Genomic DNA, 19,330 nt, shown 5'->3' on the forward strand with positions numbered 1-19,330 from the left:
AGACACAGAATCGGAAACAGGCTCCAGGCTCTGAGCCATCAGCCCAGAGCCTGACGCGGGGCTCGAACTCGCGGACCGCCAGATCGTGACCTGGCTGAAGTCGGACGCTTAACCGACTGCGCCACCCAGGCGCCCCTAGCTGCAGTTTTGAAGTCTGTGCTAAGAAAGACTTCAAATTACGTTTAGATAAAAATTAAAAGTAGCTTAGGACATGAGATTCGAACCAAGAACATTCTCTTTCCTCTGTAAATTTAACCATTCCACATACGTCCTAGATAGTATTTTTTTTTTTCCTAAGAAAAATTCCTTCCATCATCAATCTTCTCCTCTTCCTAATTTTCAAACTCCCTTAACAAAGTACTTTTCTCTATGCATATCATAGACATTCCTTTGTTCAAGCTGTTGAATTCCCCCTCCCAAAGCTTGGCCTAAGGTCTTTATTTTTCTCCGTGTTTTCTCCCCTACCATATTCAGTGCTTCGTTTCTTCCCTATCCTACCATCTATTCTTAACATTTTCCAATCTGTACTGTCAACCACACCTATCCTGAGCTTCCTTCTCCACTTCTTCCCGCGTTGCTGCCCACATCCTAAATCTTTTCCACTTGTGAATTCTGAACCCAGAAGCCCTTCATTAAATCTTATGCATTCTCAGCCTCATCACAGAATGCGCATCTCACCTGTTAGCCTGAACGGAAAGCTGCCCCTTCAACAAGAACACTACCTGTCCGAAACAATTTGAGGAGAAACGGCTCAAAATCCTATACTTTAAGTAATAGGGAGTCCTGGAAGTGGTACCAGCATTTTTCTATGTCTGCATTTCTCTTTTCACATGTTTACTTTTCTAATTTCATGTAACATTTATCGCTTTTATGTTCCTACCATTACTTTCTTGCTGTTACTGTCTACTTCCACCCTACCTTCCTTCACCCATTCTCTGTCACACTTAGGGCGTCAGTGGCTCTTCAATGCCTATATAAAAATTCTAACATCAAAGTTTGTTGCTTTCGGGGTGCCTGGGTGGCTCAGTTGGCTGAGCGTCTGACTTGGGCTCAGGTCATGATCTCACTGCTCGTGAGTTCGAGCCCCGCGTCAGGCTCTGTGCTGACAGCTGGGAGCCTAGAGCCTGCTTCGCATTCTGTGTCTCCCTCTCTCTTCCGCCCCTCCCCCGCTCATGCTCTGTCTGTCTCTCTCTCTCAAAAATAAACATTCAAAAAAATTAAAAAAAAAAAAGTTTGCTGCTTTCCTTTCCTTTCCAAACTGTGGTCCAAGCCCCACTTCAGAAATTCACCCCCAGTATCAAACCCTGTATCTTTCTATTATTTGGAATTGTCTAACATCTGAAAATTCTAAGCATCACTAAATCAATCTCTGAAAATAACACTCTCCACTTGCCTCCATTAGCCTGAATATCTCTATAAATTCCAGTTCTTTCATTAAAGCCCTTCTTTCCCAGTTCATGGAAAACTCTGTATCTGAATGTGATTTAACTGCATGGCGTGATTTCACATGACCAGCATCTTCCCTAATCTCAGACATCACTTTAAACACTTTGCTTGCAGGCCACCCTCAACAGCCTCATCCTTTTTCTTTCTCCTCTAACTGCCTGCAAACTTCCAACAATTTGTCTGAAGTGTGCTAATGAATCAATCACACGACCTTAAAGACCATCACGAATTTAAGTTCTTCACGTAAACTATCCTCCTTCTACATATCTTTGGTGAACTCTCCCTTGTATCCTCCAGGATAGCTACTCTTCATTTTAACTTCCCCAAGCCATTATTAGGAAGCCTAGTCTACAGTCACCCTCATTCTTTTTTCTTTTAGATCTCTCTTTCCTTCTCTTCCATCTGGCTTCCACGGTCCACAACTTCACTAAAACCATTTACACAAACATTGTTATTGGTTAACATTTAACAATAGTTGCCCTTCTCTTGAATTTTTCTGATGAGTATATCCTTCTTGAAACACTTTCCTTTCTTGACCTCTGTTCTTTTCTAGATATCCCACTGTCTTTCAATGGTTCTTTTCATCATGGTTTTCTGGCTCTTGTTCTTCCCTCCTCTATTTATGTAAAAAAATGTTGGTAATCCCAGAATTTTGATTCTTGGCTCTCTTCTTATTCTTCATATACTTCTGGAAATTCCCTTCATTCCAATGGAATCAGTTAAATGCTGATTCCTTATTCTCTGTCTCTAGCCCAGACTTCTCTGCTGAGTTCCAGACCCATACATTCAATCACTTCTAATAGATGTTTATACCTGAATATTCCAAAGGAATATCAAACTCAGTTCATCCTCACACTGAATTCTTAATTTTTTCCTAAAACTTTTCCAACCTATATTCCCTATCTTGATAAAATGTGCCCCCATTTACCTATACATTTCAGTTACCTGAAATTATTCCTCCTTTTCTTGCATCAGTAATATCCAATCAGTATGTAGGTCCTACAGGTTTCACATCTTTACTTTCTCTATTGATACCTTAAGTCACCCCATCATCATCTCTTCACTGATCTGTGAAACAGCCTCATAAATGATCTTTTTGTCTATACTGCTCTTGTCCACTTTTTATATAGTTTCCAAAGTAATCTTTGGAAAAAATATCCAATCTTGTTCCTCTCTTGCTTTACATGTGTCAATATCCTACATGTTGTTCAGAAACCCTCCCCTTCCCACTTTTGCCTAAATTTGTTTGAAGTCGTTTTCCCTGAGATGTTGTCTACACATGAGGACAACATCTTTCTAGTTTTTAATGTTTAATTCATATGTTATCTCTTCTATGAAGTCTTTCTTGAACTAATATCCATACTTTCCAGGTGGAAATGATCATACCGTCCTTTGTGATTCCATTGTATTTCTACACATATAGATTTCTCACAGCACCTGTAATATTATTGCATTTACTCGTCAGATTCACTCTACAAAAAGCCTATGAGGATAGGGAGCTATTTTGTGCGTCCTGTTATTTCCAGCACCTAGAACAGTACCACATCACATGAGTTCAAGAAATGAGTGTTGAATGAATGTTCGAGATTTAGTTCAAGTGTTCCTTTTGCCATAAAGTCTTTTCTGGCCGTCTAGTTGAAACAGATTTTATTTGACTTTATAGCTTTGCAGAACATATTGTTAGAATCATCCACACTGGCACCTAAACACAGCATGTTCCCCACATATTATAACTCCTCGGTGATATTGATAGCATGTGTAGGACATGTATTAGATCTTTAGTGTTCTCCACAGTCTAGCACATTGCAGAACTCATGATAAAAATAAAATACTTTTAAAATTATGTAACATAAAGTTGAAAACAAGGTTTAAGTCTAAAATAAGTTCAAGAATGAAATACGATTAATCTGTTACTTTAATTTCAATGACTAAATACTGTATGCCTATATGTATGTACATATATACATATATTTGGATCTGGAGTTAGTTACCCAGTTATGGAAAAAATACATATACCTACATGTACATATTATGTAAATATTAATCTTTTTATTTTTTATCGATCTAATTGGAGCGGTTGCTGCTAACAGTTGAATATACCACTACCTAAAATAAAAGTGCCTGCAAGATTTAACATTTTGTTATATTAGAGGAAAATGAAAAATTATGAAATGAATAAAAAATAGTAAAGAATTTCTAAAACAAGTTAGATAAATGAAAAAGTAACAAAGAAAAGCAGAAGAGACAGACCTGTATGTCTTCTCCTTGTGGAGTCCACTTCTTCTGTGATCACATCATGTAATGGACAGACATAGACAAAGGAGATGGGTGTGAGTGGATGTACTCAAGAGGTAAAAAGTGACACTGAAGGAAAGGGCCCCAAATCATTTTGAGAAAGAATCCTGTACACAGTTGCAGGAAAGAAATAATAAAATACGTACCATATGCAAATAAATTAAAAAATAATACGGAGGAATTGATGGAGAATTGGTTAAGCTATTATGGGTTAGCAGAATCAGAAAAATAAAGTTAGTGTAGAAATAAAGAGGATTCAAAAGTTTACAATTATTTATGGGCAGCCCCAATCCTGAACACTGATGCTGAAGAAAGATACCATTAGTAAAAACAATGTTACTTGTATGACCATATTGTTCAAGACATTCCTGAGTCCATTTAAAATCTGTGAAAATGCTTTTAGGATTTTTATTATCATTTAAAGGAAATAACTGAATCAACTTTTAAAAGAACAATAAAATAGTTCCAACAGATTTCTATACCTTTCAACTATCCCAAATGCATGAGTGCACACATGAAAATAAAGTAGGGCTATCAGGCCAATGTTCCACGGAATTACTTCAGTACAGCAAAATATTATCATAAAAAATATTATGGAGAGTTATCAAGTAGAAAACTCAGTATAAAAGAGTAGCTGAAAGATATGGCTTTACTTAAATATTAAAAATTCCTAATAACCTTAAATTTACACAAACTTTACTTGATCATATTCCCTTATAATACCTATTTATTCAGAAAATTATTACACACACCATATAACACATCATTGACAGCTCTATTTAAATTTGCCCATCAAAATCCAATATCTACCGTGATAGATATGGCACACATTTTGGAAATACTTCCTTCTCCTCTACTAGTGAAGTTCAGAAGACATTTTACACAGTGATTGAGAACAGGAGATATCTGCTAAACTCAGCATTCTAGGAAAAAATTTCTTCCAAAGATATTAGTGAGTTAGTATGATTGACACAGATAAACACTATAATACAAAGCCAAAATCTATTTAATTGCATTCTTAGCTTTGAATCAGGTACCACAAAATTCTTAAATCAAAGCACCACATTCACTTCTGCAATAGTTATATCATAGTTTTTGAGTGATATATAGAAAAACGTATTCTATCAAAATATACTTGGCACATTGACATATTGAAATTATAACTCGTAAGAGGATTCTTTCCTATAACAAACTTATCTCTTTTTCTGAAGAGTGAGAAAATGAAAACTTTCCACTAGGAAAAGATTGCTAAGATGACCAAATCTTGTTTTCTTAGAAAAAGGAGAAATTTTAGTATGAATTACAGAGAACTGAAAACGAATGACACATTTTGAAATTTAGTAATGTCATTTTTATTACTGTATGAGCACATCTTTGATCTATTCAAAATTGGACACTAATCTCATCATAATTGCATTACAAACCAGACTATGTTGAGAGGATTGACTATCCTCTTGAAATGTACGCCATACATTAATATGATATATGCCATATTTTGTTTTCCATACCTAGTCCACCCACTTCTCAAAGACAGAAAAATCAGAGATATACTAATAACATAGATTAATTCTGATTTTTATTATATCTTATTTCTGATATGCAAAATTTCTCTATATACATGTTTACCATACTATTAAAATAATTTCCTTGCATGTTAAAATGAAATTGATAGGACTTGGATGACATGACCATGTAGGTGAATTCCTTCTCTAAAATAAAAAGTTACTTATTTTTTTTTTTTGCAGAAAACATAAAAAAACAACAAAAATGCAACTCCTTTCTCTACCTAGCATTTCCCTGTATCTGAATTATTTTATAATGGCACTGAGGCAATGTTCTTCATGTTATATGGATTCAAAACATTCAAAATTCTTCTCAACTAATTCATCCATTAATTATAGAGAATAACTGAGGCAGACAGAGTTCGGTGACTTACCCAAGGTCACACAACAAGTTCAGTGGCAGAACCATAAATAGAACAGAGGTCTCCTGATTACCAGGTCAATTTTCTTTCTACTAGATGCTATATGACCCAATAAAAACATGTGAAATAAAAAGCCAAGCAAAGAAAAAACAAAAAATCTTCTCACGGTGGCACCTGATTTGGACATTGTATTATATAGCATTTAATTAGAATATTTTTTAAAAGAGGTAAGTGCTATAATTATACAAGTAGTTCACTGATGCTTTCACTCTTACCAGGAATATGGCAACACTTAGCACCAATAATTTAATTTACAAAAATACAAAATTCATATTACATGAAAGGATGAAAATGAAAGATTTGATAATGATCTCACTACTACCTGAAAGTGCCCATTTAATCACTTTTCCATCATTTATATGAATATGATCCATTAATAAATAGGTCATAACCATAATTATATTAAAAATCACTTAATTTTAATTAGCAGATAGAACATTCATTTAAATCATCTCAAAGTATAATTCACAGTTCCACAAAATATATTTTAAAATTTTTTGACATTTTTGTCTTCCTTGTTATTAAAATTTGTATTACATATACTTTGTATTAAAACAGCTTCATTTTAAAAGAGAAACTTATAGTTCAAACTTATCATTTAAGCAGCTATGTCTTATTTAAATGGTAATAAACTGTAAATTCTTATTTCACATATACTATTAATGAATTGCAGACTTCAGTAAATCTTGAAGAAGCTGAGTACTGCCTCCACAGTTCCTATCTCCCTACAAGTATACTCTCTTTTATGTATCCATTACTGTCATAACTGTGTTTGGTTCATAGTTTTAAGCTTAGAAAGCTAAAGACTTTGTAGAGAGAATGTACAGTATTTTTTTTTTTTTTGGTTCATTCCATCATATGAGCCAACAAAGAAGAAATAAAATATATTCACGTATTATATTGAAATAGACACTTAAAAATATAATGAATACTTCATAAACCCCATAAAACCATTTCTTCACTTAAGGCAAATTATTTTTGACAAATATTTTTCAATATAGGTGCATCAAAGTGTAAACTTGAAAAAGAATGGGGTTTTAATCAAGCAAAGTAATACAATATCTATTTATCTATCTACATACCTACTAAAGTTGTCTGTATTTGGTTCTGAAAATTTTTAAAAATCTACTAAAGATAAATACATAAAATAATTACTTTCATTAATTTATTTGGAAAAAATTAAGTTCATAAGAATGAATGCAATGTCAAATTTTATGCAAAATTTTGTGCAAACCAAAAATTTTCCCTTGCCAATATAATGTATCAACTTTTATTATATTTTGACTTAATTACCTCAAGTTCAAAGAGAAATAATCATCTGTAATCAACTTAACTTAAAAAGGCATATATATGGTGCCTGTTTATACATAAATGCAGTTTTTACCGAGGGTGTACTTTGTTGATGGTTAAAGTTCTCATTGAACATCATATACCACAGACATAATATTGGTCCTATTATCAGATGTAATTGTACTTGAATAAACATGTGTCCTTCAGGAGTAAGCATTCTGTTAAATAGATTCCTGGCAATGAAACAGAAGCCTCAAAACTTTAAGAGCATAATAGAACTTTCACTTAATTAAAAACTAATCAGTTATGAGGGCTTTTTAAAAGTCATAGTGTCTTAGAATGTCTCTTTGGGGTCAGGAGAGATACCTTTCAAAATGAAGCCTAAATAAGCAACTATTTAGTAGGAGAGCCTCAATGACACAAAGGTCAGGATGGATCTAGAATATAAAAACAAAATGTTTACCAAGTTTACTGATTTCAAACTAAAACTGCTCCTCTGTGACAAAATCTTGTTGAAAAATTCCTCAACCAAGTGATTTGAGTTTATTTTATTTTTTTTAATTTTTTTTCACGTTTATTTATTTTTGGGACAGAGAGAGACAGAGCATGAACGGGGGAGGGGCAGAGAGAGAGGGAGACACAGAATCGGAAACAGGCTCCAGGCTCTGAGCCATCAACCCAGAGCCCGACGCGAGGCTCGGACTCACGGACTGCGAGATCATGACCTGGCTGAAGTCGGACGCTTAACCGACTGCGCCACCCAGGCGCCCCTATTTTTTAAACTAATTATTACTTTCCATAGTTTTGTTAACAACCATAAAGTTATTGAACCCTTATAATAACTTCTACCTATTAAAATAAGCACGGTACAATATTTTACAATATTCTGCTATTTTTAAAAGCTCACTAATAAAAATGTTTATCTTTTAAATGTCTTTGTTCTCATTCCTAGCTGTACTGTTTTTTTCTGATTCTGTCCTTGAGGTCTGACACATAATGCAGCTTTAAATACGGAAGAAAAATATGCCCAGAGTATGTATTGAGGGAGCTTAAAATAATTGACTTTCAAACTACATCACACGATCATTAAAAAGACACTCACTGAATTCCAGCTTGGCCTTATAAGCTTATCTTTATGTTCAGAGGAAACTGATCCAACTTTAAGCAACGGGACGCATAAACCATGAAATTTTACTTTATCGATAGGAAAATATAGTTGTTATCAAAGAATGCTATGTTTACATCTGAAGATATCATTAGTATTTAATTCTGAAATCCCATCAGTTGATGTGCGTTGTATAAAATATTTACTTAGTTTTTACATTACTTTTTTTTCTATCAAAAATAAAATATATTCATTCTACAACAATCCAGAAATTACCAGTCTCTAATACTGCCCAAGAACACAGCCTTGATGCGATTTTCCAGATTAGATGGATTAGACTAGCACCTAACTAGAAGACTAATTTAGATTATTGATTTACATGGAAAACATTGTTTCTACTATTAAGAAGTGTTAAAATATTAAAAAATAAAGGGAAGCAAAAGTCCCTAACATCAAAATACTCAAAAAATGTCAAGTATTAAATTCACTAACAAAATACAACTCTCAATATTTACTTTTCTTAAGATAAACTTCATGAAGCATAATTACAAAGGGAGAAGAAAAAAAAAAATCCCTACCTTCACCACAGTTACAGATCCATAAAGAATACAATATGGAGATATCCATGTTAGAAAAAATTAAAGGTTAATACATTAACTAAATCATATAATATTAAAACTAAGGGTTTATGCATACAAGATGCTATAGTATGTCGCAAAACACAACTTGCAAAATATTGTAACAGTAACCCAACAAAGAAGTTCACTGTCCTCTACTTTCCCAGAGAAACGCAGACTTATTTTCCAGATAAGAAACAGCAAAGTAAGTAGCACCATCATGGTTTCGGGGTAATTACAATAAAGGGAGCCAGGTCATTTCAAAATTTTCCTAGATATAGTATATTTTACACGTAGAAAATAACAAATCAAGGCAGGTAATCTTTTTATGAATAGTATCAATTAATTATCAAATGTTTCAGAAATCATTTAAAATTGTTATCTCAAAATACATTCTGAACTATTTAAGTCCAAGATCTTTAACTGGAGAAACTATATCAGTTCTAAAACATTCATTCAGTATGACTAACTAAAGTTAGCTTTCCCACCAAAGTTTTTTGTCAGATGAGTTTAAGTAAAATATGAGATACAATATTTTATGTAAAATATGCTCTTTTCTCAGATACATTTCAATTACCGTAAAAACAGATAACTCACAAAGTGAAAATAGACGAAAGTTTTTCAGTGTTTAATAATACTGCATTATTATAGATCACAGTATTCTAGTCTAGAATAAGACTGCTCATTGAAAAAATAAACAACAGATTTTCCATACTCAAAAAATTGTGACTTGTGTTAAGAATGTTTTATTAACTTTACGGCCTAAACAAAATCAAATCCACATTCTACATAAGGAAGATGTTGGTGATTTACACTAAACATTATCCATAAAACCTGAAGTTTAAAATCATTTGTATGATTTTTATATTTTATGCTCATAACTAAGATATTAATGTAATAAATATCATCATGTTTCCCAGGGATCTTCATCTATACTATCAATTAAGTAAGAGATATTGAATATATATCACCCCTTTGGCTGATAATCCCCTTAGGGCAGTCTAGTTTTTCGAGATGTCAAGATTTTTCTTAAAAAAAAAGATACTAATCCATAATACTTACAGTTCATCCAAATATTGGTTAATTTTCTAGCCTACATAATGCCATGTATTCCTCTGGTTCTATAGTCTTGGATTTAAAATAAAAATTGCAAATGACTTTTTTACATTGTTAGTATACATCCTAAAAATGAAAACATTTCCAGGTATTATTCTTACACAGACTTTCATGAAACAGCAACAAAAAATATAACAATACAGGCTATTGACACATAGCTGACTTTGCATCTCAGATTTGGGTTCAAGTCTTTACAAAATTTTTCTAATACCACAAGTTTACTACAATAGTCTTCTGATGAAGAATCTTTAACAATTAATGGAAGATGGTATCTTAGATTTTACTGAATGAAAATGATGTATTAAACACTGAGTACAATCAACAGATTATTAGCATCATAGATGTATTTAAATATAAAATAAAGGATGACTCCAAACATACGTTCCGTACAGCTCATGCTCAAAACATGTCACGGAAATGCAATTGGCCCCACCTGATATCCCACTGCTTTCCTCTCATTTCATCACTTCAAAGTTTCAATAATTGAAAAATATCCTTTACATATCCTACCTTACTTATAGAAACAAACAAAAATATTTAAGGACACTAACATTTAGCAGTGTTTACTGCCTTAGCATTCCACATACTTACTCATGACATGTAGGGTGTGAATTTCCAGGACCAGTTTGAATTTCCCAGTAAATAGGAAAATGCACAATTGCCAACAATAGATAACTCTATGTAAACATTTTATCATGACATCAAAGCAAGCACTCTAACTACGTTAATTTTCCTGTACTACACATGAAGTTTATATTCAGTTAGGGGACTAAAGGGATAAAAAAAAATATATGCTATATGTGAGAATATACAAATTAATAATATTTAGAGGGCATTTAAAAATTTTTGTGAGATTTAAAAAAAATTTTTTTAGCTAAACATTGCATTGCTTCATGAATTTAATATTCAACATAATTTATTTGCATAGATATATAGGGCCACAAATCTATTTATGTAATCAGAATGATGGCAAAGGAGACAAATAAATAATAGGTTATGACCAAGGATAACTCATATCACACAATATAGCAAGGGAAGAGTTTTACAGTAATCATTAATTTTACACTGTTTACCTTTGAATCCCATTAAATATATTAAGATAATTACTACCCAAATAAACTGCGATTCTTAATTGAAAATTTGAAAAAAAGAAAGATATTTTTCTTACAACTTATAAATATATTTAGATTCCTAAAGTAAATTCCAGTTTATTTTACTAAATTTTCAGTATGTGTTTTACTAAAAGATAATTCACAGACTAAGCCACTTGCACTGTGGCATTTTGGCTTTCTTTCCGGACTTAGGTAACATACTGCTTTTTCTCAAAGCAACCTATTCTCCTTAACAGCACTATCACAACGGTGGTAACTTAATCATTAGTATTATTACTTTTCATTTATGTATTTTTGCCAGAATATAAACTCTATGGGGCAATTGCTGTATCCATGTTGTTTATGCCAATAACTCAGTGCCAAACACAATGCCTGGCATACAACAGAATAGCAGTGAATACTCACTAATAAGTTAGTTTAATTCATACACTGACATAGTTTAAAGCCTAAATTTTTGAGACCTAAGATGAACTAAGTCACCATTTAAAAATACATTAACACTGTTACTATAGACACAGTCATTTTAATGATAATATCACTATCAAAAACGCCATTTACATCCTAAAATTTTGAATGAAATTTTCAATGTGTACTCTCATCCAATTACTGATTAAAACTAGGACTGATTATTCAGTTTATTGATTACCTCTGCCCTTCACTCGTGGTTCAAGTTTTTGTTTTCTACTTAGTTAATAATACTTCTCCAAATAAGGAAAGAAAGAGAGGAAAATAAAACCGCTTTATTTCAATTCATTCATAGAAATAATGGACTGAAGAGACTACTGAATTCACACGATACGCTACCATTCCTTATTGTAGCAATATTTTTAGCTGCAAAAGTTGTAAGTAAGTCATTGCCAATATCTGGTTTAATGTCTTGACAGTATCATTGGAGCTTTGCACAGTACTTTTTAAGGATGCAAATAATACCTCTCCATTATTAAGGTACTTTAATGAAGTATATTTGTATCTAAGTATATATCATATTTAATTATATATTAAATTTAATACATTTAATAAATAAATATATTATATTTAATTATATATTGTGATACCTTTCCATTAAGGTACTTCAATTTGGGTCAAAACAGCCAAATATATAAATGGCCATTTGTGTTTAAATTAGTCAGTTCTTCTCCTACAGAAATAATCTTGATGACAAAAAATCTGTTTTTTCCAAACTATGTAGAATTCATTTTCTAAACAAATCTTGAAATAAAGTGTTCACCATCCTAATTAAATAGGTTCTACACCCTATGAAGTTCACACCAAAATGAGAAAAAGGAGGCTACAAGAAGCACACACATATTTAAAAAGCATGAAATGCAATGCTTATAGTTCATGCTTTCAGTGGTTTTCCCAACCCTGACAAACCTGACTCAGATTGGTGCTTCTTTTTCGGCAATGATTTGTCATCACTTATTGTACCATTCACCTTTTTCTGGTCTTCCCATGTGACTTCTAGTATAAATCAAAAAACAATAATCAGACCTTGTCGGAAGTATAGAGAATGTGTGCAAAAAGAGCCTGAAATACTTCAGGAATAAAATTATTTTTTAGACTTTTCCCCCTATGCTTTTCCATAAACTCTTAGTAATATGTAGTCGATGTTTTAGATACAGGAATGTGACATTTGAATTTTTTTTTTTTTGATTTCAAAATCCAGAGCACCAAAACTTATTCCAGTAAATTCCAAAACATATTTTCAATAAAATGGATGGGGGCCAAAATATAAAAAAAAAACTATAATTAAAATGGTTTGGCAAACAAAGTTTTTTTTTCCTTGGTTGATATTAAATAACGTTAATTTCTTTTAGAAATAAATGTTTTGCTAACCATTGTGTTATTATGGTGAAATAAAATGTTTATATGGAATTAAAATGCAGAGACCTCAAAAGATATCAAGAGAAAATCTACAAATACATTTTAATATATGATAAGATAAAATTACTAGTTATTTTGCTACCTTATTCAGTACTTTCATTAAACCACAGAAAAATTTATGTGCAATGAGGATATTATTTCAATGGAAACTACTAACAGTTTGGTGTCATTGAATATGAGTTACCTGGCTTATCTAAGATTATTCAGAATTATTTGTAGTATTATGTAATATTTTTCATTCAACAAATATATATTCAGCACCTATTATAATCCAGGCACGTCTAGGCACTGGGAATATAACCATAAACAAAAAAAGGCAAAAATCCATGCTCTCATAAAGTTTATATTCTAGTAGGAGAAATAGATTAAACAAGATAAACGAGTAAAATGGTTTATGATTTAGAAATGTGTAAGTGCTCAAAAGACAAACATGAAGTGGGTAAGAAAAAAAAAATGGCCAGGGTGTGATGGAAGCTTGAATAAGGTAGTCATGAAGGCAAGTTTTGAGTAAAGAACTTAAGGAAGGAAGTAAGGGAGTAAACCATATAGTTATTTGGGGAGAAGGCATTACAATCGGTAGAACAGCACATGCAAAAGTCCCGAGGTAAGGGCCTGTCTGACATGTTCTAGAAAAGCATGGACATCTCTGTGGCTGGCACAGAGTGAATGAAGGGGAAAATACTAGAAGATGAGGTTAAAAAGGTAATAAAATGGGAAGTGGGGGAGTGCAGTTCATGTAGGGCCGTGTAAGTCATGTACCAAAAGACTCACTGACCACCATTGAATCTTAATCTCAGTAGCATTCATAAGCACTCATGTATACACTTGCCTGTTTTTTATTCACATTTTTAAAGCTACCTTATAAGTAGCTGGTTACTATTGACGTATATTTGTAATCCCATGAGGTTTCACCATGCCATACAAAATCCTCTGGTGCCTTATCCTCCTTTGGCCATAAATAATGGAATACTAACTTCTTAAAATACTAACCTAAGCAAAACATAGCTAGGAAGATGAAACTACTGTCAAGATGGGAAAATATGCCATCTCTAGCATATCTGCTAGAATCAACTGCATCAATTATAAGGGTTTTTCAGTTCCTAAACCTGAAATAAATGTTATTAATACTAAGTCACTTTATTCTGGTCCCACATGAACCAGCTACTGTGAAGGAACAAACTCCTTGATTTGGGAGTATTAAAGTAACACTGAGGTGTATCATCGATACCCTGATTTTCCAATTGGTAAATAATCTGCTAAAGATGCAATATAGGACTCTGAAATGGTAAACAAGCTAGATAGAGATGCTATATTTCAATCCACTGCTAGTGGAAAGAAAAATTTTAAAACATTTAAAGAACATACAAATTTTCTAATAAATTCCAACGCTCTAGTTAAGCGATAAGAATAAAGGAATCATCTGCCCCTTAATCCAAATTAATGTGTAATATCAAAAATCAAGAGACCAATTCCCTCATTTTGCAGAAAATAACAAGTTCATTAGTAACAAAGTATTTCTTGCATTTGGTTACCCACCTACATAATATGAAAGATTTAACAAGCATTACAGACTTGTTTCTAAAATCACTATTGCTAAAACCCTAAACATTTGTCATTTTAGAATTGTTACACCTTTCACCACTTGATAGTTTGTAATGTTACAAAATAGAAGACATGCTACTTTTGAAGTAAGGTTGAGTATGTATGTAGAGGTTGAAATGGCTTGTTTTGAAAATGGTACAGCCTATCTGTAAATTGGCAGGAAGCATATTCTGAAGGGTGGAATAAAAAAAAAAAAAAACAACAGCTTAACACATGACATGTTTAATTTTAAACACTTTCTTTGAGTTGACAAACATTTTAGATGAAGAGAAATTGTTTAAAGTCATTTGTCTTGTGTTGGCAGAGTGAAATTAGCCAGTATTTGTTGAAAATTTATTACACGTCAATAACAAAAGAAGTTCCATAACCATCAATTTATAAATGTCAGCCAGTGTAACAATGAAAGATGACTTAGGCTCTCAAGGCTATCAACAGTTGACAAAAAAATGTAATAGATATGTTACCAGACTGAGACCCATGGTGGTTTCTAGGAACATTTCTACCATTAACTATGTGTATAACCTTAGGCAAGTTTCATAGTCTCTTTGGTCTCTTAGATGTTATATTTGAAGTGAGAAAGCTGGTCTTGAAAATTTGAAAGGTTATTTTCATCTCTGAAAATACAGGGTTGCTCTTGCTTCTTATTATTCTAGATTGATGAGGCAGATTTTATGGAAGAGTACCTAAACCAGAGATGAAAGTAGGACACCGAGATTTTAGAAGATTTTCCGAAAGTTCTAAATGTGACTATTATTAAATGCTTGTTGAAACTCAAATGTCTATTTTAAAACATAATTAAAGTCACAAAAAGAACAGAAGTGACTACTGACTCATTAATTCATTCATTACCCAAAAGCCAGTGCTAAAAGGTAGCCATATTTAAGCCCTTTTTGAACTATAGGTCACATCATTAAAATGAAATATTTACAGTAATTAAAAGCAAACTAGTTTTGTATCAGGAAAATCTTCAAATTGTTTGAAAATTGTTTTAGATATATTAAATAAAAATAGCAAAAATATCACTGATGCAACATCTTAAAGACAGTCTTTTCTGTTAAAGGACTATTGTGGTAATTTAAAAAATAAAATAATCTCCTTAGTGTTAAATAATAATGAACTTAAAATTGAAATTTAAGTACAAAGGGCAAGTCCATGATACTGTATACCCAGTACCCAAAGGTAAAAAGTAAAAAAATTAAAGATGTATAATGTAATTTAATTGGCAAGTATTACTTTGAAAGAATCCATTCAAGTACAGACAAAAAAGTTTGTTCTGGAGGGATATATACATATATATGTATATGTATATGTACATATATATGTATATGTATATGTATATATATGTATATATATATATATTTTTTTTTTTTACTAGTACTCTGAGTATTTTAAAACTGAATTGAGTAGATATTCAGTTGTGAATTTAATTTGTAGATGGGAAAGCTTAAAGACATCTTTAACCAATGTTAGATAATGTAAAGAATGATTTTACTCATGAAGACTTAACTATGAAGTGTGTTTTTAAGTGACATTTAAGAAACCCACACGTCTTCAAAATAACTGTATTCCAGCTAGTTTTCATCACACTAGGCAGCCAATCCTACAAATACTACGGTTTAAAGAGCACAGATTCTTACATTAATAAGACTGCATTTATATAATCCTATATGTTTCAATGTGCTCCCACATACAGCATTGTATTTAATGCTATAAAAGACAAAAAGGAGCTTCTATCACGCGGTTGGTTTCTATAGGTAAGAAAACAAAGAGCTGAGTAGTTATCTACTGTATGAACCATCCCACATCCATTACCTCATCTGATTCTCAAAGTAACACAGTGGGAATAAAAGAAATATGCTAAGATTTCCTTTTCTCAGATGAACTAACTCAGGTTAAGGGCCTAGAGTCACATAGTTGGTACATAGTAAAGGCAGGTCCTGAGCCAAGGTCCAAAATATGTGCTCGTTCTCTAGTCCAATATCATGTTCCTAAGATTATATTGTTTTCAACAACAAACAGAAGATGGCTTTAGGATTATGTTTAGAAAGTCAGTGGTGGTATGGCTTGAACAATGGCTGAAGTATGCAGAAAGGTACGAGGTAGAAGGGAGTTTTTCACTAAATGTTATTAGTCAATTGAGTCTTTGGGAGTAGAGAATAAAATGAGCAAAAGGGAAAGAAAAGTACAGGGCACCTGGGTGGCTCAGTCGGTTGAGTCACTTCGGCTCAGGTCATGATCTTGAGGTTCATGAGTTGTGGCCCCATGTTGGGCTCTGTGCTGACAGCTTGGATCCTGGAGCCTGCTTCAGATTCTGTGTCCCCCTTCCCTCTCTGCCCCTCCCCTGCTTGTGCTCTCTTTCTCTCAAAGAAAAGTAAACATTAAAAACAATTTTTAAAAAAGGGAAAGAAAAGTAAAATAAGGGGAAATGGCCTCCAAGAAGGAAAGCCTAGGAAAAGAAATTTTAAAATATTTATCTGGAAGTACTTTTAACTTCTACAACTGATTCACTTAGGCTTGTGGAACTGAATGAGGAGGGAAATTTTTAAATGCATTTATTCATCTTTACTATGGTCTCTGATACAGTTGAGACCATCACAGCAGACTACTGAAATACGCTTTTAAAACGGTCATTGGTCCTGTCTCTTTTCTTTCGAGCCATCCTGTTCATCATCACTGACTTACTATTCCATAGTACAGATGTGATTGAATGCTCAAAAATATATGATACATGTCTTGCTGTTTTATATCCCTGAATTTCTCCATATAAATTTTGGTCAAATGGTCGTTGGCCTAAGTTGGCAACGAATGTTATATTTAGGAAATATAAAACCCATTCCTATCTAGATATAATTCAAATTTGGAAATTAAGACATGGGTACAGTACTCTCCTTGCCCAAGAATCATTCATAAGAATACAGAGAGGCAGCAAAACACACCCCATACTCTAAATGCTCTCCAATTTCTAGAATGCTTGTATTTTTATTTTTTTATTGTTTATTTTGAGAGAGAAAGAGAGAAAGAGCAGGAGAGGGGAGGGAAAGAGAGAGAGAGAGAGAGAGAGAGAGAGAGAATGAGAATCCCAAGCAGGCTCTGCACTGTCAGCACAGAGCCCGATGTGGGGCTTGAATTCACAAACTGTGAGATCACGACCTGAGCTGAAATCAAGAGTCAGACGCTTAACCCACTGAGCCACCCAGGTGCCCCTAAATACTTGTAGAAGCAAGTATCCTTTACAGAAACTGTCAAAAATACTTTATTAATTTTGGTTCCTTTGTAAACTTTTTTTTTCCCTCTCTTCTTCCTCCTTTCCTTCCTTTCTTTCTCATCGCAAGGTTATCTATATCTGAAATAAAGTAGATGACTATCCATTGAGGCTCAAAGGACAAAATATTTTTCCTTTTATATGTTTAGGGACATGACTTTTTGATAGGTAGCATGGTAGGGCTTAGTCTATAAACCTGATAGTGAGTGACTCACTAAATAGTCAGTTAGAGGTTATATCTGTTAAGTTTCCAAACCAAACGAAATTAACAAATAACAGTAAAAACGTAGACAATAAATTGGAAGCAAAACCATTTGAGACTTTAGATCGTATTAGTTACATCTCCAAAAACACTTCGTTTCTTTAGAAAATTCTTACAGAATGCTTTATTTTACAGAAGAGGAAACTGAGGTGCAGAGAAATTAAAAGCCTTACCAGAGGTCATAGGCCTACCAGTAGAATGAGCTTAAGAGCCAAGTATTGTCTTCCAATGGAGTCCTCTAAACACTACAAAACCTGAAAAGTACTAGTGATTTCAATAGTTCTCTGACTTAGAGCAAAGTATTCTAAGTATTTGCATATTGATTTTTACACATGGATTAAAACATGTACAAATGTATTAGCATGTTATGCAATAACTAATGCTGTAATCTAGCCTTACTTATTCCCTGTGGTATTGTGTCTTATGCAAGCTATGTGATCAAAAACAGTATCAGGATTAATAATTTCCTAAAAACTACTAAACAGTATCTATTGAATAAGTATTCAGTTTTACTTTTATAATCAGGTGCTTTTTCTTTAAATTGAAAGTTTTCAGACTGTGTGCTAAAATGCAAAATCAGAGCAAGACATCACTAAGAAACATTAGTAATAATAGCTACCACTTACAGGGTACTTATTATGTGACCAGTATTGTTCTGAGCAATTTAAATATACCAAATTATTTAAGAAAGTAAATTTATAGGGGTGCCTGGGTGGCTCAGTCAGTTAAGCGTCCAACTTCAGTTCAAGTACGATCTCACAGTCCGTGAGTTCGAGCCCCATGTCAGGCTCTGTACTGACAGCTCAGAGCCTAGAGCCTGCTTCACATTCGTGTCTTCCTCTCTCTCTGCCCTCCCCCCATTTGCACTCTGTCTCTCTCTCAAAATAAAATAAAGACATAATTTTTTTCAGAGAAAGTAAATATATAGCATGGCTACAAAGCAAGCAACGTTATTTAGAGTAGACGAGTAGAGTAGGGGTAGTTCAAGGCAGAATTCATCATTATGACTCTTCTAAGGTACCTAGTACTCTCCCACATGTTACAGTACCCCTTTCCCTATACCTGCCTTTCCCCACTCATAGGCTCTAACTTTCTGCCTATGAAGATCTGTATGTGAGAATAGCTCAGGTCAGTCTCCTCAGGAACATTTACATTTCAGTGTTCTGGAAAGCCGAAAAGCTTTTTATTATTAAAATAATTTGGGGCGCCTGAGTGGCGCAGTCGGTTAAGCGTCCGACTTCAGCCAGGTCACGATCTCGCGGTCCGTGAGTTCGAGCCCCGCGTCGGGCTCTGGGCTGATGGCTCAGAGCCTGGAGCCTGTTTCCGATTCTGTGTCTCCCTCTCTCTCTGCCCCT

At 33.3% G+C, this 19,330-nt stretch overlaps 1 protein-coding gene across 49 annotated transcripts in view; it reads right to left on the bottom strand.

The window, feature by feature from the left end:
- The window catches only part of RIMS2 (regulating synaptic membrane exocytosis 2), a 614,335-nt gene that overhangs the window by 173,264 nt on the left and 421,741 nt on the right, over positions 1-19,330 (bottom strand). For 25 of the 49 annotated variants that reach the window (XM_086695440.1, XM_086695425.1, XM_086695417.1 and 22 more), the window contains one exon: positions 3,697-3,729. The exons of 21 other annotated variants lie outside the window; for them this stretch is intronic. In XM_086695440.1, the coding sequence (XP_086551566.1) occupies positions 3,697-3,729 (33 nt within the window). The remainder of the gene's footprint in view (positions 1-3,696; positions 3,730-19,330) is intronic. 3 more of the 49 variants (XM_086695405.1, XM_086695400.1, XM_025922768.2) reach the window with 1 other exon arrangement.

The sequence above is a fragment of the Puma concolor genome, chromosome F2 (assembly GCF_028749965.1).
Source record: "Puma concolor isolate L17-30 chromosome F2, mPumCon1.1.hap2, whole genome shotgun sequence".
NCBI classification, from domain to species: domain Eukaryota; kingdom Metazoa; phylum Chordata; class Mammalia; order Carnivora; family Felidae; genus Puma; species Puma concolor.